General features: G+C 27.5%; 3 protein-coding genes across 5 annotated transcripts in view; 2 read left to right on the forward strand and 1 right to left on the reverse strand.

Annotated features, from left to right (window-relative positions):
• LOC118443465 (uncharacterized) overlaps positions 1 to 19,257 on the forward strand; it is a 38,754-nt gene extending 19,497 nt beyond the window's left edge. The window contains exons 2-10 of the mRNA XM_035870506.2: positions 10,694 to 10,971; positions 11,402 to 11,925; positions 13,458 to 13,720; positions 13,986 to 14,292; positions 15,301 to 15,432; positions 16,313 to 16,500; positions 16,668 to 16,811; positions 16,987 to 17,111; positions 17,302 to 19,257. Of these exons, the coding sequence (XP_035726399.1) occupies positions 10,694 to 10,971; positions 11,402 to 11,925; positions 13,458 to 13,720; positions 13,986 to 14,292; positions 15,301 to 15,432; positions 16,313 to 16,500; positions 16,668 to 16,811; positions 16,987 to 17,111; positions 17,302 to 17,393 (2,053 nt within the window). The 3' untranslated portion in view covers positions 17,394 to 19,257. The remainder of the gene's footprint in view (positions 1 to 10,693; positions 10,972 to 11,401; positions 11,926 to 13,457; positions 13,721 to 13,985; positions 14,293 to 15,300; positions 15,433 to 16,312; positions 16,501 to 16,667; positions 16,812 to 16,986; positions 17,112 to 17,301) is intronic.
• The window catches only part of LOC118443476 (uncharacterized), a 55,716-nt gene extending 35,703 nt beyond the window's left edge, over positions 1 to 20,013 (reverse strand). The window contains exon 1 of one of the 3 annotated variants that reach the window (XM_035870571.2): positions 19,920 to 20,013. The gene's annotated coding sequence lies outside the window, so the exon portion shown is untranslated. The remainder of the gene's footprint in view (positions 1 to 19,919) is intronic. The other 2 variants (XM_035870542.2, XM_085664835.1) reach the window with 2 other exon arrangements.
• A 1,259-nt stretch (positions 20,014 to 21,272) lies between these two features.
• The window catches only part of Naa15-16 (N-alpha-acetyltransferase 15/16), a 42,676-nt gene continuing 41,176 nt past the window's right edge, over positions 21,273 to 22,772 (forward strand). The window contains exons 1-4 of the mRNA XM_035870491.2: positions 21,273 to 21,449; positions 21,740 to 22,087; positions 22,257 to 22,391; positions 22,625 to 22,769. Of these exons, the coding sequence (XP_035726384.1) occupies positions 21,393 to 21,449; positions 21,740 to 22,087; positions 22,257 to 22,391; positions 22,625 to 22,769 (685 nt within the window). The 5' untranslated portion in view covers positions 21,273 to 21,392. The remainder of the gene's footprint in view (positions 21,450 to 21,739; positions 22,088 to 22,256; positions 22,392 to 22,624; positions 22,770 to 22,772) is intronic.

Here is a 22,772-nt window from a genome sequence, read left to right on the forward strand (position 1 = left end):
ATCAGATCTAAATCAAAGAAAGAAATCGAAAGGGATCGAAAGAAATCGAAACAAAATGAAAAGGAAATAATTGAAATAATTATTTTCCATAAAAAAAATATTCCATTGCCATAATAAACGACAAAATTTTTTAAAAATTTCTCACCAATGATATTAATGAAATATAAAAGTCTCTTTAATTAGGAATAGATCAGTTTGACAAAACGAAAAAAAAAAATGGAATAATTATTTATAATTATTTCATTTTTTATAATTATTTTCCCATGAATATATTCAACATATTAAATAATTATAATTATAAATATATATATATATATATATATATATATGTTCAGAATAGATCATGATTAGGTACAAAATTCGAAAAATAACAAATAATAGTCAGTACAGTTATATTACATGTATACAGAGATATGTACGTATGCATATAAAGACGTACCGTTGGTAGAACCGAAAGGGAAACGCGAAATCTTGCAATTTGGAGAGGCTGAAGCAGTCTCGTTTAGCCCTGAGGGCAAAATTTCGGCAAAGTATACCAATTCGATCTCGTAACGAGCGGCTGCAACGCGAGCCGATCATCTCATAATGGCGTTGCGTGTCGGCCTTCGCCATCGTTGTCGTGGTCATCATCTTCATTTTCATCTCCATCTTCATCTTCGTCTTCGTCTTCGTCTTCGTCTTCGTCTTCGTCTTCGTCTTCGTCTTCGTCTTCGTCGTCGTCGTCGTAGTCGTTGAAGTGAAAAGGAACAGGATAATTGCAGACTTATTATATATACATATATATGTTTATATGTATTTATGTATGTATATATGTATGTAGGTATAGTACGAGCAAAACCTCCTACAAAAATCGATTGCGCAAATTTAACGATACCACAAGCCCGTCAATTCTCCTTTTCTTTTGAGTACATAACGACAACCAGTGGAAATTCAGTGAAGAGAGATCACCAAGCAACTGTAAATTTTACAAATTGTTTCGACGATATTTTCTATAAAGTGAGAGAGAGAGAGAGAGAGAGAGAGAGAGAGAGAGATCTTGATCATTATATTCGAGCATGGCGCCACTCATGGAGAAGTTTCATGTATATGAAATTCACGAAATTGTATATGCATAATGTCTCTTAATTTGCATTCTTTCTCTTTTCTGTATTTCTTTTTTTCCAACTTGCTTCTGACTCATCATCTCTGTTCATCATTTACACACACTCTCTCTCTCTCTCTCTCTCTCACTCTCTCACTCTCTCTCTCTCTCTCTTTCTCTCTCTTTCTCTCACTCTCTCTCTGTCTTTCTTTTCCTTTTCGTTATTTACATAAATCATGTATAAAGCATGCCTACTCATCTCCGGAACCATACACTCGTTACCTAATTAGGTGTGTGAATCTTGTAAAAAGTAATCTCGAAGGATCTCGGGGGAAAAAAAAAAGGAAGAATAAAAAAAGATGAAAAAATAAAAAGAAAAAAAAGGAAGAAAGAAAGAAATAAGTTTTACTTATAAAAGTTACAAGACGAAGGAGCTATTCTCTTTCCTACAAAGATGTCAAACGCGCATATATATACACATACACACAAACAAATACACGTACATCTTAAATATATGAACGGAGCAAAAAGTTTTTATCGCTCATCTTCGTAACCGTATAACGGATCATTTTTTTCTTTTTCTTTTTTAACTATCAAAATTATAAATCGCCTTATTAGATATGGACGAAGATTTTAGAAACGATATTAACACGATACTATATATTGAAATAAGATTTAACGAGAAGGAGATTGTTCATTTAATTTCGTTTTATTTCATTGTTTATTTACAAAAAAAAAAAAAAGAAAAAAAAAAGAAAATATGTAAATTGTGCTCGTTATGATATTATCAAATATATGAATGTATTATGAGAGAAGGAGAGAGAGAGAGAGAGTGAGTGAGTGAGTGAAGAGAAAGAGAGAAAATAAAATAAAAAGAGACGGTAATAAAATTTTACGAATGTACATACATACATTACATGTATATGTACATACATATATATATATATATATATATATATATATATATGTAGTTATGTACATCAATATCGATACGAGGCAACGTTCGTTAACACCTTCTACTTTCGAGTAACATTAGAAAATAAAGAGAGATCGTAGATAAAATGAAAATTCGTAATCACGGAAACAATGATCCTTTCTCCGCCTGGCGTTTCTTTCATAGGCGTGAAACACTGCTTTTGTTACGCTTGAGATACTTCCGAGCATTCAAATTACCATAAATTAATCATATTATGTTTACACTTATTGTTAAGAACGTGTCATATGAGGATGCAAACTATGGAGAGGAATCGATTCTCCTCAGCTTTCACTACTTTCGATAACCCCATGCATATGAATCTCGATGAGACTCGAAACTCGATTTTAAAAATGGTCCATACGAGAGACGATCAATTATTAAATATATTTAATATATTAATTTCTTCGTCTCTCTTTTCATTAATATAAAATTAAATATTTAAATACATTAATATCTTCTTTTCTTTTCGAAATTCTTTTTTTTTTTTTTATTATTATTTTTATTCTTTTTCATTTATTTTTTCTTTTTTTTTTTCTTTTTTTTCTTTTTTTCTTTTCTTTTTCATACATACAGATATATCGTATACGTAACAAGTATGATAAAATTTCAATTATAAATGAACATTTAATTTGAAATAATTATATGTTCAATTATAAATAAACGTTTAAAAGAAAATCAAATAAATTGAATTTAAATAAATTTTATCTTTAAATGTCTTCTTATCTATAAATTATATTTATATGAATTATTTGTTTATATAATCCGTTAAGTATCAAGCACAATACGAATTCTTTTTTGTTTTTACAATTATTTTTTTTTTTTTTTTTTTTTTTAATATATAAACATATACATAATAAGTATGATAATTCCGATTAATAATATCCAAAAGAAAAAATCAAATAAATAAATTAAAAAAAGAAAAGAAAGAAAACAAAAGAAATTCATACATCTATAAAGTCTTCTTTGAATCATCATTATAAATCATTTGTTAATATCCAATTTTAAATATTAAATTTCTTTTTATTTTTATACCTCTCCTGAATCGAATTATTTTTCGCATTCGATAAATATGATAATAACAAATATAAATGATAAAATAAATTAAATAAATAAAAAAGAAAACGAAATATTTATTCCCTATAAACAAAATTGTTTTCATAGATTATTCATTAAAAGATTCAATTAATTATCAAATTCCTTCGGTGATATTTTTTTAATTCTCACGTATCAAAATATTTTTTCATGATCAATAAACATGATAATTACAAATGTAAATAAAATAAATAAAACGACATTGAAACTTCCGCAAATTTAAATCGTTTATATTATAAATATGTTAAAATGACTTTTTAAAATCTACTATATATAGAGTCCCGTTCGAATTAATTTGTTTCCTTCTTTTTCTTTTTTTTTTTTTTTTTTTTTTTTTTCATTTCTACAATCCTTTCGAAGTCAAATCGTTTATCGGTGATCAACGATAATATGATAATTTCACGATATATGTAAATAATAAAACAATAATTCTCACTCTCTATTCGAATGAAACATAGAAATTGACTTTTTTTTTTTTTTTTTTTTTTTTTTTTTTATATCAATTAAATATTACGCAGATTTTATTCGATTAAATTTTCTTTTCTATGTCTATAATGTTTCTATAACGAATCAAAAGATTACTTTGATTATATTATTATATGTATTATTTATTCTTTTCATCTATATTGATTCGTTCTTACGTCTTACAGATAAATGAACTCTCATTGATCGGGATCAAGCTTAAGAATGGAATCATGGTACATGTTCGTCTGACATTAAAAGAGAAAATGTCAAGATGAATGAATGACCTAGCCCTCTACCGAGGACGTACCTATGAATGAAATTATATAACGATCTCCTACGCGTGCGTAACCTTCGCGTAACATACGCATGACTACTATATGTATAACGGTTTTTTTTTCTGTCTCTCTCTCTTTCTCTCTTTCCTCCTCAAACCATCCGTACCTCCTCTCTCTCCGTCTCTCTCTCTCTTTATCTCTTTCTCTCTTTCTCATTTTCATTCTCATTCTCTTTATCTATCTATCTATCTATCTATCTATCTGTCTATCTAACAATCTCTTTTATTCGGAAATGAACGGACATTAGAAGTCATATAACTTGAAAATTAAAGCACTTTTAGAAATGATTATAAATAATCAACGAATATTTTTAGAAAATCATTTGTCATTCATGTCGAGCCTTGTTCTTCTTCGTTTTGTGAGAAAAAAAAAAGAAAAAAAAAAAAAAAAAGAAAAAGAATGAAAAAATTGAAAATAAACAAACAAACGAATGAAGATAAATCAATTTTCATTTTATACGAGAAACACCGAACATCGTCACGTTTAAAGGAAAATTAATCGTTCCGCGAGTGTTCGTATTAATGGATTATGTATCTAAACTCATCGTTTGTAAAGTTCGAATTCATTCAGTTAATCACTCGATCGGTTTATTTTCGTTTATCATCGATAACTTTCGAAAAGCGTACTATGAAATTACAACGAATTCATTCGAGGAGTTATTAGTTACACACACACATACATACACATACAGGGAGAGAGAGAGAGAGAGAGAGAAAGACGGATATATAGAGAAACATTTGTATAGTTGTTTTCATATATCATTTATCTTCCTAATCCGTCTTAATTGCTCGCAAATGTAGATAGATAGATAGATAAATAAATAGATTGAAATGCGCTCGTTACGTTGAGCAAGAGCAATGAGGGGATCTACGTTTGAAAAAGAAAACAAGAAAAAGAAAAAGAAAAAAGAACGAAACGAAGAGAAAAAAGGAAAAAAGAAAAAAAGAAAAAAAGAAAAAAAGAAGATAAAAATAAAAACAAAAGGGAAAAAGAAAGGAGTAGAAAAAAAGAAAAAAAAAAAAAAAGAAAAATACATTGCACGAAGTGATTGCACGAATTAAATACTTCTATTTGGCGCGATACGAATATCTCGAGTTACGATCATTCGTTCACTTTGTTCAACTATCTCTCTCTCTCTCTCTCTCTCTCTCTCTCTCTCTCTCTCTCTCTCTCTCTCTCTCTCTCTCTCTCTCTTTCTCTCTACGTTTTGCACCGTTTATAAGGATAATAAGCGATAATGCTTGGGATAATTTATCCCACTTTCAGTTCGTTAAATTCCTACTACGGTTTAATACTTTTCAACTCGTAACACATGTATAGGTATTTAGGTTTTCATACATACTTTATATATATATATATATAGCTAGATAGATAGATAAATTTGTATATAAATTCTTGAGTTAGATAACTTTAATTCCATGTGATCCGTTCGTAGGAAGAGAAAGAGACTCTCATTAATGCTTCGCTTGATTTCAAGTTAGATTGCTCGTAGATAGAATGATTTAAAAGTAAATATCATTATTACGATATTATACTCACTTTCACAAAAAGAAAAAAAAAAAAAAGAAAAAAAAAGTAAAAAAGCAATTGAATCTCTTTAAATTAAATATTTCATTGACCACTCTCAAAATTTTTATCAATTTTTTGTATTCATCCTTCATTGATAAATAATATTGAAAGGAAATGATAAATATATGAAATAAAAATTTATAAAAGTCTGATCAATTTATATAAATTTTTAAATATACACAATTTAAACGTAATAAAGGAAATATTTCGTATTCATTATTTCGTCCAATCTCTCTACGTACAAACTAATACGTTTTTAATATCCTTATACGTTTTGATGTATATATATATATATATATATATATATATATATATATATATAATATATATGTGTTTGTGTGTGTGTGTGTGTGTGTGTGTGTGTGTGTGTGTGTGTGTGTGTGTGTGTGTGTGTGTGTGTGTATGCATTATATACATAATATAAACGACGAAATGGCAGAAACTTTTCGGACAATTTAATAATATCCATCATTTTTGTATTATGTTAAAATTTAATTTTGACATTTTCCATAAACACAATAGCACATAATAAATTCAAATTGCACAATTGCATATTAATACTATGTTTATCGAACAATGGTTATTATACTGATTGATCGAGAAGTTAGTTTCTAAAATCGATAATAACGATAACTTTATTCGTAAAGTGAGAAGAACAGATAATGAAAGGTCAATAAGACGAGTTATATACCCTTAGGGTATATTAATATTCGAATAACATTCACCTAACTTTCTTCCTTTTCTCATCTTTTCCAGGACGAATCTTCCTGTCTTTCTTTCTTTCTTTCTTTCTTTCTTTCTTTCTTTCTTTCTTTCTTTCTTTCTCTCTTTTTTTTTCTCATCCTCTTTTCAGAGGTCATTGAGCCCGTGACACTAATCGCTATTCATTCCATCGATTAACCATGTCGGTACCGTGCCGAAACGAAAGAGACATCTGAGAAAGTAATCTGAGTCGTTGAACACGATTTCCTATTCAAAATAATCGTCCTCGGTCGAGAGAGATGAAGCCCACGAAATACAAAAATAATACGAACTTTCGAAATGCATGGAGAGAGAGAGAGAGAGAGAGAGAGAGAGAGAGAGAGAGAGGCAATATTAGTAACAAAAAAGAAAAGTAAATAAAAATTAGAATAGTTCTAATTTTAGAAAAAAATGCATAATTTTTGCATGAAAAAACAAATAAAAAAAGAAAAAAAGAAAAATACGACTTTAAAAATAAACACATTGAATAGCATTAACACATAATAATAGTAGACATTTATACTCTAATATGATTACATACGATTACTATAATAATAATAATAATAGCAAGAGTAATAGTAATAGTGATAATAGTGATATTATACAAGCAATATTATAATTAGTAATAATTATATTAATAGCATTATTATTATTACTTAATTATATTTAAAAAGAATATAACTTATATTGATATAATACTCCTAATAGTATTTATTATTAGTATAATTGTATTGATAGTTATATTGATACTTATAATACTTATACAATATATTACAATATAACTTATTGTAATATAATTAGATTACTTATATAATTATTTTGATTAGCATAACTTATTATATAATTTAGAAAATTCAATTATAGTATAATAATTACACAATAGTACAAAGTGAAGTTAATGTTTTTAAGCTTTAGTAATTTTATCGATTTAAAATTAAAATTAATTAAAAAAAAGAAAAAAAAAATCACAAAAAAGTAGTAATCAATTTGCAAAATAGTCCAGAAGAATTTTTAATACACCCTGTACTTGTACGATCGTATTAGTATATAAGTAATATTTTTCAGGTATACTTATCGTATCCATATACGGAAGTGTATATGTTTTTTCTTCTATTATATAACAGATAAATTTTTTTTTTCCTGCAATAGAAAATAAACTAATCTATAAAACGAAAGAAATCAAAAAGATAATAAATTACATCAAATAACATTTCGATTTATTTGATTAGTATTTGTATAAATTAATCGTAATATACTTTTATAAAATAACATAAAATGAACGAAATATTATATGAATATTTTTGTCATTATAAATAATTAAACGTGTAACGTAATTGTGTAATTTATATTTATTATAAATACTTACTGATATTTTATTATTAATACTGAACAAGTTCATTTAAAATATTACCAACCATCAAATAATTTCATTCATACATTTACTTATTTATTTATTTATTTATTTATTTATTTATTTATATATTTCACGATTTTCTTGCATTATTAAATAAAATAATGATATGAAAATATAAGAAACATTTTAAAGGAGAGTCGTTCGAAGAAAAGAAAAGAAAAGAGAGAAAGAGAAAGAGAAAGAGAGAGAGAAAGAGAGAGAGAGAGAAGAAAAAAAAGAGAGATGAGTTAGTATATTACGTCCTCTCAGATATATAAAAGCAAAGATCCAGATTCCAAGAAACGTATCGAGAAATTCATTCATCGCGAAGAACGAGATACATAAATCATACGAAAAGTCATGACAGAGATCAGAGATGATTTCTTTTTTTCTCTCTTTCTTTCTTTCTTTCTTTCTTCCTCTCTTCCTTTCTTTTTTTCTTCTCCCAAGAGAGAGAAAAAGAGAGAGAGATACAATGCACGTAACCGCAGACCGCCTTTTTATCATTCGCTTTTCCTTTCCCAGCACGAACGAGAAGTTACAGAGAACAGAAACTGGTTCAATGTTCGATACGGTTCGGAAAGAACTATGGTCCAGAAACTGGTTCTCTCTCTCTCTCTCTCTCTCTCTCTCTCTCTCTCTCTCTTTCTCTCTCTCTCTCTCTCTCGTATTCGGATATATCTCAACTATAAATGTGTGGATATACATATACGTTCATGCGGGTGTACGTGTGTGTGTTTCATGTTACGTCCAAATTTCACTTTCGGTCAATTTACATGTGTATACTTTTAAGAAAAATCATATAAAGGGCTAACTCTGATATACTTGAAGAAAGACAGAGACAAAGAAAGAGAAATATAGAGAAAAAAGAGATAGAGAGAGAGAGAGAGAGAGAGAGAGAGAGAGAGAGAGAGAGAGAGAGAGAGAGAGAGAGTGAGGGGTAGATAAAAAATAAAAAACAAGACAAGGACAAACTATTTGAAACTATTATTATTATTATTATTATTATTATTATTATTATTATTATTATTATTATTATTATTATTATTATTATTATTATTATTATTATTATTATTATTATTATTATTATTGGACGTTTTAGAGCGCGAGAAAAGATTTTTCAATTCATCTCGTACGTATAAGAATTAATTGACGTTTCTAATTAACGACCTAGTCTTAAACGGCGTCGTAATCGTTATAGATTTGCAGTCATTCGCGAAAGTATACTCAGTGAAAGCCAAACCATTCTTGTTGGATGCCAATTCATAAGCAAAAGGTGGTTCACCAAGCGAGGAAGATTACACGCGGCTAATAATAATTAATAATAACGATACGTTTGAGTGGACATTTTAACAGGTCCATATATGCATATATATATATATATATATATTTATATATATGTATATATGTATGCATGTATGTATGATTATGTATATACTAGTTAACTACTCTCTTTTTTCTTTCTCATATAGTCAGTTAAAAATCTAAATTATCGCTGAATAATAAAACGTAACATAACGATACGTTTGAGTGGACATTTTAACAGATCTATGTATATATATATATATATATATATATATATGGTAAAGTATTCCCTTTTTTCTCCGAGTTATAAATCGAAACTATAATAAAATAATAAAATATAAAATAACAATATGTTTGAGTAGACATTCTAATATATATATATGTATACATGACATACATATATATATATATATATATATATATATATATATATATATATATATATATAAGTGTGTTAAAACATTCTCTTTTTTTCCTCAGGTAATATTCGAAATTATGGCAAAATAATAAAACATGCACAGTAACCATAAATTTAGATGGACATTTAAACAAATTTATGTATACGTACATATATATATATATATATATATATATATATATATATATGTTAATAATTCCAACTATTCTTTTTCTTTCCTAATAATAAGGCTAATAATAAGAATTAAAATCAAATATATCAAAATAATATAATTATTGAAATATATCAAAATAATCAAACAACGTTCGAATAAAATGCGTATACTCAACATATAAAATCTCATATATATATATATATATATATATATATATACTAACATGTACAGGTAAAAGAAAAGTATTAACGAGTATAATCGTAGGACGGAATGTAAGTAAATAAATACATAGATATTTAACTTGAACGATGAGGGACATGCGAAAACGACGATTCAATTTTCACATACCAGAAGCACGGAAGAAAAGTTTGGAACGTATCAAGAGATTGCAAATTCCTACGAAGTGAAACCCGACAAACGAGACTTAACGACGACGACAACGACGACGACGACAACAACAAGAACGACGACGACAACGACAACAACGACAACGACAACGACAACGACAATGTTACGAAGAGAAGGACGAAAAGTTATGGCGGGACTTTTAAGTCTAAATACTTCCAAGAGAGCAATTTCGTCACTCTCTCGCTCGAGTCAACTTTCTTTATTTTCTTCCGCCGGTTTTTCTTATTATCCTCAGTTATTCTTTTTTCTTCTTTCCTGCCCTCTTTTAACCAACACAGAAAGAAAGAAAAAAAGAGAGAGAGAGAGAGGGAGATAGATAGAGAGAGAGAGGCACATTCTCTTCTCCCAAGAGAGAGAGAATGCGAGAACGAAACGACGCCGCCCGGTGCTAACCGCGATCGCCTTTTTCTTGCGTAACGCACCAACAGCAGAGCCTTTCGGGCAAAAATCTTTTATACCGTGGTAGGTAGAGGTATGTATATAAAGGTATGTATGTATATATATATATATATATATATATATATATATATATATATAAGTAAGGTAGGTACATGTTGCTAAGAAAAGAAGGCCATGAAGTTTCCTCGACTATACGACGTTTAAAAAGAGTCAGGTGCAGACACGAATTATCTGCGATGATCTTTCTCATTTTCAAGAGAAAGAGAGAGAGAGAGAGAAAGAGAGGGAGGGAGAGAAAAGGAGAACTCGTTTTTCATGGTTGACTCTCGAAAAAATAATTTCTCATCTTTATCTTAGGGAACAGTATCTCTTCAACGTCTTTGAGGTCATCGTCTCGACCCTTGAATCAAAGCTACAACGAATCGAGAATCTTGATAAAGCTGTTGAACATCTGATGAGGCGAGTCGAAGCCTTGGATTCGAGGGTCAACGACAACATTGACAAAACAGACGCTGTCATCGCTAAACTCAGGACATTGGATTTGAAACTGTTCAATGCACATCCTCCGATATCGCAGGAACAAATCCATGCGAGATCGGCTGATAATAGGAGGGAGGATAACGAGGCTGAAAGTGGTATAGTTTATTTTTTGTACATTTTATATATATATATATATATATATATATATATATATATATATATATATAAAATCAAATAATAAAAGAAAAGGAAAAAAATGTATACACGTATATCTATATATTATTTGATTATATATATATTTTTTTCTTTTTTTTTTTAATCTATATTATATATAATATACATTTACTCCATCAAACGATTGATAATCTGACTTTTCATTTATTCTTTTTTTTTATTATTATTTTTATTATTATTATTATTATTATTACTATTATTATTATTATTATTATTATTATTATTATGAAAACGTTACGAAAAATTCCAGACGAATTCTTTCTTTTAAATAATTATTAATCGCGAATATTAAAAAGAAAAGAATAGAAAAAAAAAAAAATCAAACCTGTATTTTTATTTCTAACACTATAGTTCCGATAATACGATTGATCCATCATGACAATGACGAAAGATCGCCAGAATCTCTCGGTGAGAAATTGATTTCTCTTGATCAGAAGGTCTCCGATATCGATCACAAGCTTGTTAATCTAAAGAATCAACTCGACAATAATTTCTTACAAAACGACGACATAAATGCCGAGGCAAGCGAAAAGAAGCCTGTCAGTATGAGCGTCGTTGAGATCACGAAGGCGATGAGCAACGAGGTTATGAATCACGTGTCGATCGAGATCGAGAATCTTAGACAAGCCACCGGTGCGTTGGATCGTAAACTTCAATTTCATATCAACCTGGTCTCGGACAATTTAGGAGCTATATACAATCTGATGACTGACGTACACGACGCGGTCGTTGACAAAGCTATTGTTAATGATCACAGAAATTCGACTACGACTCCTCAGCCACCACCAAAACAGAGCAAGTTCGATCGTTTGGTCGAAAGAATGCATCCCATGTTAACTGTTTCCGAAAAAATGGACGAAGTTTGGAACGTCGTGGTGAGTAATAGAAATTTTTCTTTTACTTTTCCTTTTCCTTTTTCTTTTTTTTTTTTTTTTGTTTTTTTTCTTTTTATCGAATTTATCTGACGTTCATAATTGTCACAAAAAAATATGTCATATTTTTTTTACTTTCTTTCTCTTTTTTCTTTTTTTCTTTTTCTTTTTTTTTTTTTTATTTCTTTTTAATCAAATTTTTATCTAATTATATATAATCGTTAAAAAAAAAATATTCTACGATTTTCTTTCTTTATCGTATATTTATCGTCCAATTTATTATAGACAATAGTAAAATAAAATTCGACGATTTTTCCATTTTTTTTTATTGAATTTCCTATCGCAATTATCCGACAATCCGGATAATCGTCGAAGAATAGAAATAAAATAGAAAAAGAAATGACGAGGAAAAGGTTAATGAAGAGAAAAAGAATTTATTTAAAGATAAATAAAAAGAAAAAAGTAAGAAAAAAGCGCCATGATAATAAACCACAATCTTCTTCTTATATCAAATATAACCTAGATCTATAACATAGATAATTATAAAGAAATCCAAAGAGAGACTTCATTAAGATTAATATATTACTTAGAGGAGAGAAAAAAAAAAGAAAAGAAAGAAAGAAAGAAAAAAAAAAAAGAAAAAAAAAAGAAAAGAAAAAACGATAAGAAAAGAAAACCGTACGAGAGTTTCTCATTTCATTTCCGACGAAACGTATCTCGTAATAGAAAGAAAGAAAGAAAGAAAGAAAGTAAAAAATAAAGAAAGAAAGAAAAAAAAAGAAAAAAGCAAAAAATAAATAAACAGGGAAAATAAAAAAGGAAAGGAATAAAATAGATTCGCTTTACACGCAAGAAATACATATATGGTACGTAATTGATCGCGATGCTACCTTCCGATGCGGTTTTCCCAACGCGGAATCCAGTCTAGGAGTCTCGATTAGTATAAGTCGCGTGCCAAGCAACACGATTGGCGTTAGACCGTTAAGGGTTAAAACGAGTCGAGATCGACTGGGCGATTAACTTCCTGCAGACCCAATGACTTGGCAGTGAAAACGGAACCTCGTTCTCGATTTTCATTTTATTTACATAGATAAAAGATCAGAAGATCTGAGATATTTATAAATTATTATATAAAAAAAAAAAATCATTCGCGACGATTACAAAAAGAAACAAAAAAAAAAAAAGAATGAAAATAAAAAATAAATAAATAAATAAATAATTACGAAGAGAAAGAACGAACAATTCAATGATCGTCTTAATTTTTTTTTTATTTTTGTTTTTTTTTTTTTCTTTTTGTAATTATTTATAATCATTTGTATAGCAATTATATATATATATATATATTTTTTTTTTTTTTTTGAAGAATTATTTTATTCCTAAGTAATTATTTGTTTTTGTTGTTGTTATTGTTGTATGGTACAAGTGATAAGAACGAAAAGAAAAAAAAAAAGGAAAAGAAGAAGAAAGATAACATTTTTTTTTCTTTTTTTTTTTTTTTTTTTTTTTTTCTTTTTAAAATGACATCGATTTCATAGGTCGGCACGAAAAATTCGGTGGACGATCTACTTCCAAAATCCGACGAGTTGCTTACTCAAACGCAAAGGCAGGAGAGAGCGATCAATGAGATTCACGCTGATCTTAGAACGAAGACGAATAAGATAATAGAAAATTTGGAAGGCGTCGAGAGTAGGCTTAAGAAACAAGAGGATGACGTGGCTACGTTGGCACAACGACAAATACCGGCAGAATTATTGTTGGATCCAACGATAGATCGGCTTGTCGAATATGATCCAGGAAGGTTGGTATGATCTAAATGTTTAATATTAAAATTATAATTTTCGTATATTAGTATTAATATGTTATTACGTTAAATCGGCATAACTGAGAACCGTTTTTTTTTTTTTTTTTTTTTTTTTGAAAAAAAAAATTTTAAGAAAATAAAAGAAATAAAAAACATAAATAAAAAAAGAAAAAAAAAAGAGAAAATCCAAGATTTACAACACGTGCAAATATATAAAAGTTTCGTTTAAACGTTCGACACTTTTTTCTTTTTCTCTGTCAAGATATGTTAACCTGCAGAACGAAAACTTCGTTACGGAAATCTCATCCTCGTCGTCTATGACTGCAACAACGATTCCACCGTCTATTCAAACGTCAACTTCGACCTCTTCGACGTTCCTCACATATACCACGTCTTATCCGTCAAGTAATGGATCATTGGCAACAACCCCCATGACCCCAACTTCTGCTGGACCACAAAGATCAACGACTAGGAATCGTGGTGTTATATTCCCGAGTGTTAAAAATAAACCAAGTCCTGCTAACACAACCTTCACCAGTGACATCTTAATCAATTACAAAGATATCAAGGTAATACGATTATAATACGATATAATTTTTAATGATTAATTGTGTGTGTGTCTGTGTCTATGTGTGTGTGTATGTTTAAGAGATATTAGATCGATATGAGCGTTAAATGAATTTGCAAGAAAAAAAAAGAAAAAAAAAGAAAAAAAAGAAAAAAACAGAAAAAAAAGAAAGAAAAAGAAAAAAAATAAATGTCAAAGTTATTTATTTTCTATCGATATAATCTAATACGTTAACATGTAATCTATTGAATATTCTATCTAATTTATCTAATCGTAAACGTAATACATTATTAATACTAAAACCTTTTAATATTATCTCAATCCTATATATATATATAATGATCCGATATTTTACTCTTTTTTGTTCTTTCCTTTTTTTTCTTTTTTCTTTTTTTTCTTTTTTTTTTTGTTGCCGTATCTAAAAAGAAACTTATATAATGTGAAACTTGTAATATAATTTATACCGCGTACGTAATTTATGAACTGGCAATAAATTTTCTGTTGGAGAAAACTTAAATCGGACTTAAAAAAAAAAAAAAAAATAAATAAATAAAATAAAATAAAATAAATAAAAAAAAAAAAACAGAAAGAAAAAAAGAGGGGGAAAAAAAAAACAAAAAAAGAGAAAACACAAGCCGGCATATCGAAATATGTGCGATTTCGAAAAATTATACGGGGAATTAAAACAAAAAAAAAAAAGAAAAAAGGAACAATAATCACTATTGATCTTTAAACTCTAGATAAACATGATATTTGTTGATTTACGAGCGAAAGGAAGAGAGAGAGAGAGAGAGAGAGAGAGAGAAAAGAAAGAAGAAAAAAAGAAATAAAAAGGAGAAAAAGAAGGGGGAAAAAAATAAAACGTAGAAGAAGAAGAAGGAAAAAAAAAAGAGAGAAAAGAAAATAGAGAAAGAAAAAAGAAAAAAGAAAAAAGACAAAAAAAAATAAGAAAGAAAAAAAAGAAAAAAGGAAAGCTAAATAAGATCGGCACACTTTCGACGTTTTCCAGGGTTTCTCGTGCGTGGACTTGCTAAATGCAGGTATGAGAGACAACGGTGTCTATTATCTTCAAATACGAGGTACTACATATTGGTTCCTCAAGGTCTACTGTGAGCAGGAAATTGCCGATGGTGGTTGGACGGTAAGTTTTCATGCTCGAGAGATCTCGACTATTCTATTCTATCCTATTCTATCATATCCTATCCTATCCTATCGTAACATGTAATAGCGCATCGCCGATCATCGAGTTCTTACGTATGAGAAGGAAGACGTCGATTTTTTCCTCAAACAATAACTATTCCCTCAGTTCAGATCGCTGCCACGTTATTTCATAGCGATTTGAATAAGGCACCTTTCTCTTCCTTTTTCTCCCCGCTCTCCCTTCCTCTCTCTTTCTCTCTCTCTCCATCTCTTTTTCTGTCCATCTGACATTTATATTCATATTTATATGTATATATATATATATATATATATATATATATATATATATATATGTGTGTAATATAATATATTTATATATTGAGAAAAAGAAAGGAAGAGAAATATATCTATATCTCTCTCTATGATATATTATTAATTATTATTATAAATAGTATATATAATGAAATAGTATATATATAATATATGCTATAATTAAATATATATATATATATGTATATATATACATACTATAATATATATATATGTTATTTATTAAAATATATACTATATCATACTATAATATAATTATAATATAATTATTAATAATTAATATTATAATGCAATATCGTAACGGTAAATATAAATATAATAATTATAATAATTGTAAATAACTCTATCGTTTATATACCATAGAGAGAAAAAAAGGGAGAAAAAACTATGTACATTTTGAATATATATATATATATATATTTTTTTTTTGTTTTCTTTCTATTTCTCTCAATCTCTTTTTCTTTTTGAAAATAATCGCTAACAGCAGATACGATCTTCTTTATTTTCTTTTTTCTTTTTCTCTTTTTTTTTTTTTTCTTTTTTATAATTAGGTAATACAAAGAAGAGACGACTTTGGTGAACCTAGAGAAAACTTTAACAGAGATTGGGCCGATTACAAAAATGGTTTTGGTAATCCGGCTCGAGAATTTTGGTTAGGAAATGAGAATATCTATATGTTAACCAATAACGAGGATTACATGCTCCGAGTTGAATTGGAAGATTTCGAAGGGAATAAAAGGTACACGTGTAAATTATTACAATACTTTTTTTCCTTTTTCCTTTTCTTCTTTTCTTTTTTTTTTTTTTTTTTTTTTTGTCTTTTCTTTCTATCGATAAAAATTAATTTATGTGTCTAAATTTTTTCGATCCTTCATCTTATATCTAATTCATATTTAATCACTTTAGATACGCACAATATATGCACTTTAAAATATATTCCGAGGGTGAATATTACAAATTGGAAATCGATGGGTACGAAGGTACTGCTGGTGATTCTTTGAATGATCCATGGTATGGATCTAACAATAGTCCATTCTCGACTTATAATAGGTAATAATTATATGCGATCTTATTCTAATGATTTTAAATATTTATATCTAAATATCTATCATATCTATATAAAGATTTATTATATATATATACATATAATTGTCATCTAATATGAAAGAAAAATAATCGTTAATTTAATTATTGATTTTGCATTTCGATACGAAATATTTTACAGAGACAACGATAGATCTTCGTTGAATTGTGCGTCAATGCTAAAGGGTGGTTGGTGGTGGAAATCTTGTGGACGTGGATTAAATGGACTTTATCTTAACGATCCTCAAGATTTATCGGCTCGACAAGGTATTTTAATATTAATACATTTATTTATTTAATTATAATTACAGACCATTAAAACTACGTTCGAATGCGACTTTTATAGGAACACGTTTACTTCTTTATTTTTACTTATTTATTTTATTTTATTTTATTTTTATTTTATTTTATTTTATTTTTTATTTTTATTTTTATTTTTATTTTTCTCATATTCAAGGAATCGTATGGTTCCGTTGGAGAGGATGGGATTACACGTTAAAAAGGGCGACCATGATGATAAAACCTAAAGGACCAACGGCGTTCACCTAAACGAACGTTTTACGAATTTTTCCCTCTATTTTTTCTTTTTTCTTTCTTTCTTTCTTTCTTCCTTTTTTTCATTTGTTTTTTTTTTCCTTTTCTTTCCTCCTTTTTTTCTTTCTTTTCATTCCCAGACAAGACGCAGTGTACGACGTGAAACGCGTAGACTTAACGTGAAAACGTAAACGAAAATGTAAACGTAAGAATGACAAAGAAAAGAAGAGAAATGAAAAGAAAAGAAAAGAAAAAAGAAAAAAAGGAAAAAAAAAGAAAAGAATGAAAGAGAAGATTATTATTTTATACGACGCAGACGATTAATCATCTAATCAATTAATTTACAATATATTTAAACATCGTTGTCTTCGATTGTTCGCGAACCACCGATTTTTAACTTAAGTTGAAACAGAAAAGAAAAAAAAAAAGAAAAAAAAAAGAAAAAAAAAAGAAAAAAAAAGGAAAAGAATAATTCATCGTCGTTGTCTCTTTATGTCGTCATTGAAAAACTCAAAAGAAAAGAAATCCGACGTTTAGCGTAGAATATTATAAATTATTATACGATGCGTTACGTTTTACGTTTCTGTTTTTCTCTCTCTCTCTCTCTCTTTTGTTTTTTTTTTTTTTTAAATTTTTTATCAATACATTCAACGAAGAACGTGACGATTTTATTTATTTTATTATTTTTTTTTTCTTTTTTTTTTTTTTTTTTTTTTAAATATTATCAACGCGCACAGCCGCATATCGAAACGGAGAAATAAAACGAAATAATAAAAAAAAAAAAAAAAAAAAAAAAAAAAAATGAGATTGAAAAAAAATAAGAACGAAGAAAGCTAATTCTCCGTTTCTTGAATGGAAAATGTAAATAATAATATATTCGATCGGCCAAATGTTACGATAATATGTCGGCTAATTAAAAAAAAAAAAAAAAAAAAAAAATAGAAAAAAAAAGAAAAAAAAAGAAAACAAGAACAAGAACAAGGAAAAAGAAAAGAAATAAAAAAAAAAAGTAAAATTACGATGCGATCACGATATACGTGTATATAAATAATTATATTATATTATTCATGATTCGTCATCGACCGGATCAATTTTTTTTTATTTTTTATTTTTTTGTTTTTTTTTTTTTTTTTTTATTTCTTTCAATAAGAAAAAGAAAATCGCTCGCAAAAGTGCGCGTTTATGATACACACTTCGTGCGTTACGTTCGTTTGTGTTTCCAAATGGACGCAAATGTTTTGGGAGTAAGAAATATGCCTGATAAAAGAAAAAGAAAAAAAAAAGAATAAAAGAAAAGGAAGAAAAAAGAAAGAAGGAAAAAACGTTTTCTTCTTTTTCTTTTTTTTTTTTTTTTTTTTTTTCCTTTTCTTTTGCGTCCCTTTGAAATCACGACGAAAATATATTTTTCGAACTGCGTCGTTCGAAACAATTCTAATTAATTTATATACATCGCGTTTCTTAGAAATCGAATTTTAGTGGAAATACTCTCGTTAAGTTAATTAACAATGAATTATTATTATTATTATTATTATTATTATTATTATTATTATTATTATTATTATTATTATTATTAATTACAAAACGTCGAGAAAGATTTTACAGCTGTTAACGTACTATCAATGCGAAAGGAATCTCTCTGTCTGTGACGAATGTTTTATTAATTGGAGGAAGATAAAAAATAATAAAAGAAAAAAAAAAAGAAGAAGAAGAAGAAGAAGAAGAGAAAAAAGAAAAAAAAATAAATAAACAAATGAGAAACCACAAAGAAGTATCGATACAAAAACATGGAATATGAATTCCCTATAATGGCGAATCAATGGATTGTAAATAATGGACTGTAAAGGCTCGTAAAGATGTCGTATTAAGTTGTAAAAAATGAGCTTTAGAATAAAGATATATCTTTTGTAAAGTATGAGTAAAAAGAACAAAAAAAGAGAAAAAAAAAAAAAGAAAAAAAAAAAAGAATAACACACACCTCTCTTGTCATCTAAAACGTATTGTTTCGCAAATTTATATTCAATTTGAAACTTCTCTCATACTTCTGATAGATTTTTTTCCCCTTTTTTATCTGTCGTTCGTTAATCCTTCAATGATAGACAAACGGTTATCAATAATTAACGATAATTAAATGAAGAAAATTATTCGTGCGATCGTTTGTATCAGTTATACAAAAGAAATATAAAATTAATTAGACGTTTAACTGATTAATTTGCACGGTTAAATAAAAAAAAAATCTCAATCTCGTTTTAATCAAAAATGAAAATAATTCAATGGACTATTTCGCACATGTTAATTTTTAATTTTTTTTTTTTTTATCTTTGATAATTACTCAATGAGAGTACAAGTTTCTCAAGAAAATTAATTTTTCTTTTAATGTTTTTCTATTAATTTCGTAAATATAACCAACGAAAGGGAAAAACGTCAATTAATTAACATTATTAATTTGAGAAATAATAGGAAAAATATATTACGAGGAATTATATTGAATTTATTCATTTCCGTCGTTTGAATTAAAAATTAATAATAAATTAAATTACTTACGCATTTTGATACGAGAGATACGTGCTTACTCAATCACGGTTATCCTTCGACTGCCAAATTGAAAACAAACGAAGATCAAATAGAAGGTATGTATTCTTGGAAAAAAAAAAGAAACAAATAAATACCCGAGAATATTAGCTCTCTTAGCCGGAGAGAGTTCTTCGTAATAAAAATGTAAACAAACATACTATTAACAAAAGTCATAACGTTTATAAAGAGAATCGATACAAATTATCGATTAAATATCTTAGCGTATTTAATAGAAAATACTTAGATTTAGAAAAATAAATTTATCAGAGATTTTACACTACGAGAATCAAATTGTCTTTCTGGTTTTTTCTTTTTTTTTTTTTTTTTTTTTTTTCCTTACAAACGTTCTGACGTCACATAGAATTGATATAAGTAGACTCGAGCAACTAATGCTGCCATCTTGAGTGCACATAATAAAATATGGTAACAATGATTATTTTATGTTATTGAACAGTAAGAAGGATATCAATTGATTTTAAATAAATAAATAAATACATACATACATATATATATATAAATGTATCATTTTATTATATTCTATAGAATTTATTTTAATTGTCTTAAATAAAATTAAATATTTGCTATACTGACTTACCGACTGTATTTACAATGGACTTGTAATAATATGTCGGTAATGTAATACGCGACATAAAAATGATAAAGAATTTTATTCGAAATTATTATTACAAGACTTTTTAATAATAACATTTTAATAATACGACAATAATAATTAATAAACGACAAATACTATATTTATTTTTTTTATATTTAAATTTATAAAGTTTATATGAAAAATTATTTTGCGATCGTGTGATGCATGCTTAAAGATGCATTAGGAAAGTATCAGCCAATGAGTGTATTTGAAATCTTAACTATTATATACAAAGTTTATAAATAAATAAATTTCATTTTATTTCTTTCATGGGTTTAATTAAGTCAAAATATTACAATACTTAACTCTTATATATTTCAATGGTAATGACAAAATTGATCATAAAAGTAAGGATTAAAATTGTATATCATATTCGAAGGATTCGATACGTTATATAGATGGCGTTGTTAAAAACTTTCGTTCAATTCTAAAATAATTTTAAAATCTAATACAATTGATTTTGACTTTTTGTTTTCATTTATATCTATTAGATTAACGACGATAGACAATTGTAATTATTATTATCGTCAATTAAATTTTGATCGTATTACTCGAACGTTTCTTTTTTTTTTCTTTTTCTTTTCTCTCTTTCTTCCTTTTCCTATTAAATAAAAGTTACAACACTTGTTGAAATGTGCGGCACCGTGAACTTAGAACTTCCGGCGGAACAACAGTTTCGCAGATGATCACGTGATCGAAGATCGACTTCTTCGTTTGTGGCCACGAGGTTTTGTGGTGAAAATTAAGTTTACCGGGTGGAAAAGGCCCTCTATTTTTGTATTTATACAAAAATGTCCTCCAGCAATCCTTTGCCACCCAAAGAAAATGCCTTGTTTAAGCGTATTTTGGTGAGTAACAGCCATTAAAAATACTCTGTTTTGGACCCCACTCTCCGGCTAATAGTTGTACTCATCATGTTCTAATGATGAAGCACTCTTCGAAAACCTTAAAAAAATTCAATGGCAACGTTTAACCATAAATATCATTGTAATGTTATTAATGAAATCAAATTCTCAAGATTATGACCTTTATGACAGCTATTAGATTACATTATATTTTAAATATATAATTAAAGAATAGGAAAACTTTAATTTTCAACAAATGATATTCTCATTTTTTTTTTTTTTTAATCTTCCAGAGATGTTATGAACACAAACAATACAAAAATGGATTGAAATTTGCAAAGCAAATCTTATCAAATCCAAAATTCAGTGAGCATGGAGAGACATTGGCGATGAAAGGTCTGACTCTGAATTGCTTAGGTCGCAAAGAAGAAGCATATGATCATGTACGGCGTGGTCTTAGGAACAGTTTACAGTCTCATGTATGCTGGCATGTTTATGGACTGTTACAGCGTTCCGATAAGAAATATGATGAGGCTATCAAATGTTATAGAAATGCTCTTAAATGGGATAAGGACAATATCCAAATCCTTAGAGATTTATCTTTACTTCAAATTCAAATGAGGGATTTAGAAGGATATAGAGTGAGTACTCATATAGAATATATATTATTATTAATATACATATAAATATAAATATATATATATATAATAAGAATTATTTTGTTATTATATACAAATCTATACGTTTCAATGTTAAATAAAAATTATATTATATTATTATATTATTAATATGACAAATTATTATTTATAGGATACAAGATATCAATTGTTTATGTTACGTCCAACACAACGTGCTTCTTGGATTGGTTTCGCTATATCTTATCATTTATTAAAAGACTATGAGATGGCGCTTAAAATTTTAGATACGTTTCGAAATTCACCTATGGTATGTATACGAAAATAAAACATTGAGAAATGATTTAAGTCGCGTATATATATATATATATATTGTTAAATTATATTTTATTTTAATATCTTCTAATATTTTTAATATCAATCATATATTTGCAATATCAATTATTATGTTATATATTATCATGCATATAATTCTATTTTATTTTATACAAAAATATTTAAGAATTTGATCTAATATATTAAACGTTTTAATTAATTGTGCAGATTTGTTATGATTATGAACATAGTGAATTGCTGTTATACCAAAATATGGTTATTCAAGAATCTGGTGACAATGAACAAGCTTTAAAACATCTTGATAAGTATCGATATCAAATTTGTGATAGAGTCACTTTAAAAGAGACATATGGTA

Source organism: Vespa mandarinia, chromosome 2 (genome assembly GCF_050613455.1).
Source record: "Vespa mandarinia isolate Hongniang chromosome 2, ASM5061345v1, whole genome shotgun sequence".
Classification (NCBI taxonomy): Eukaryota; Metazoa; Arthropoda; class Insecta; order Hymenoptera; family Vespidae; genus Vespa; species Vespa mandarinia.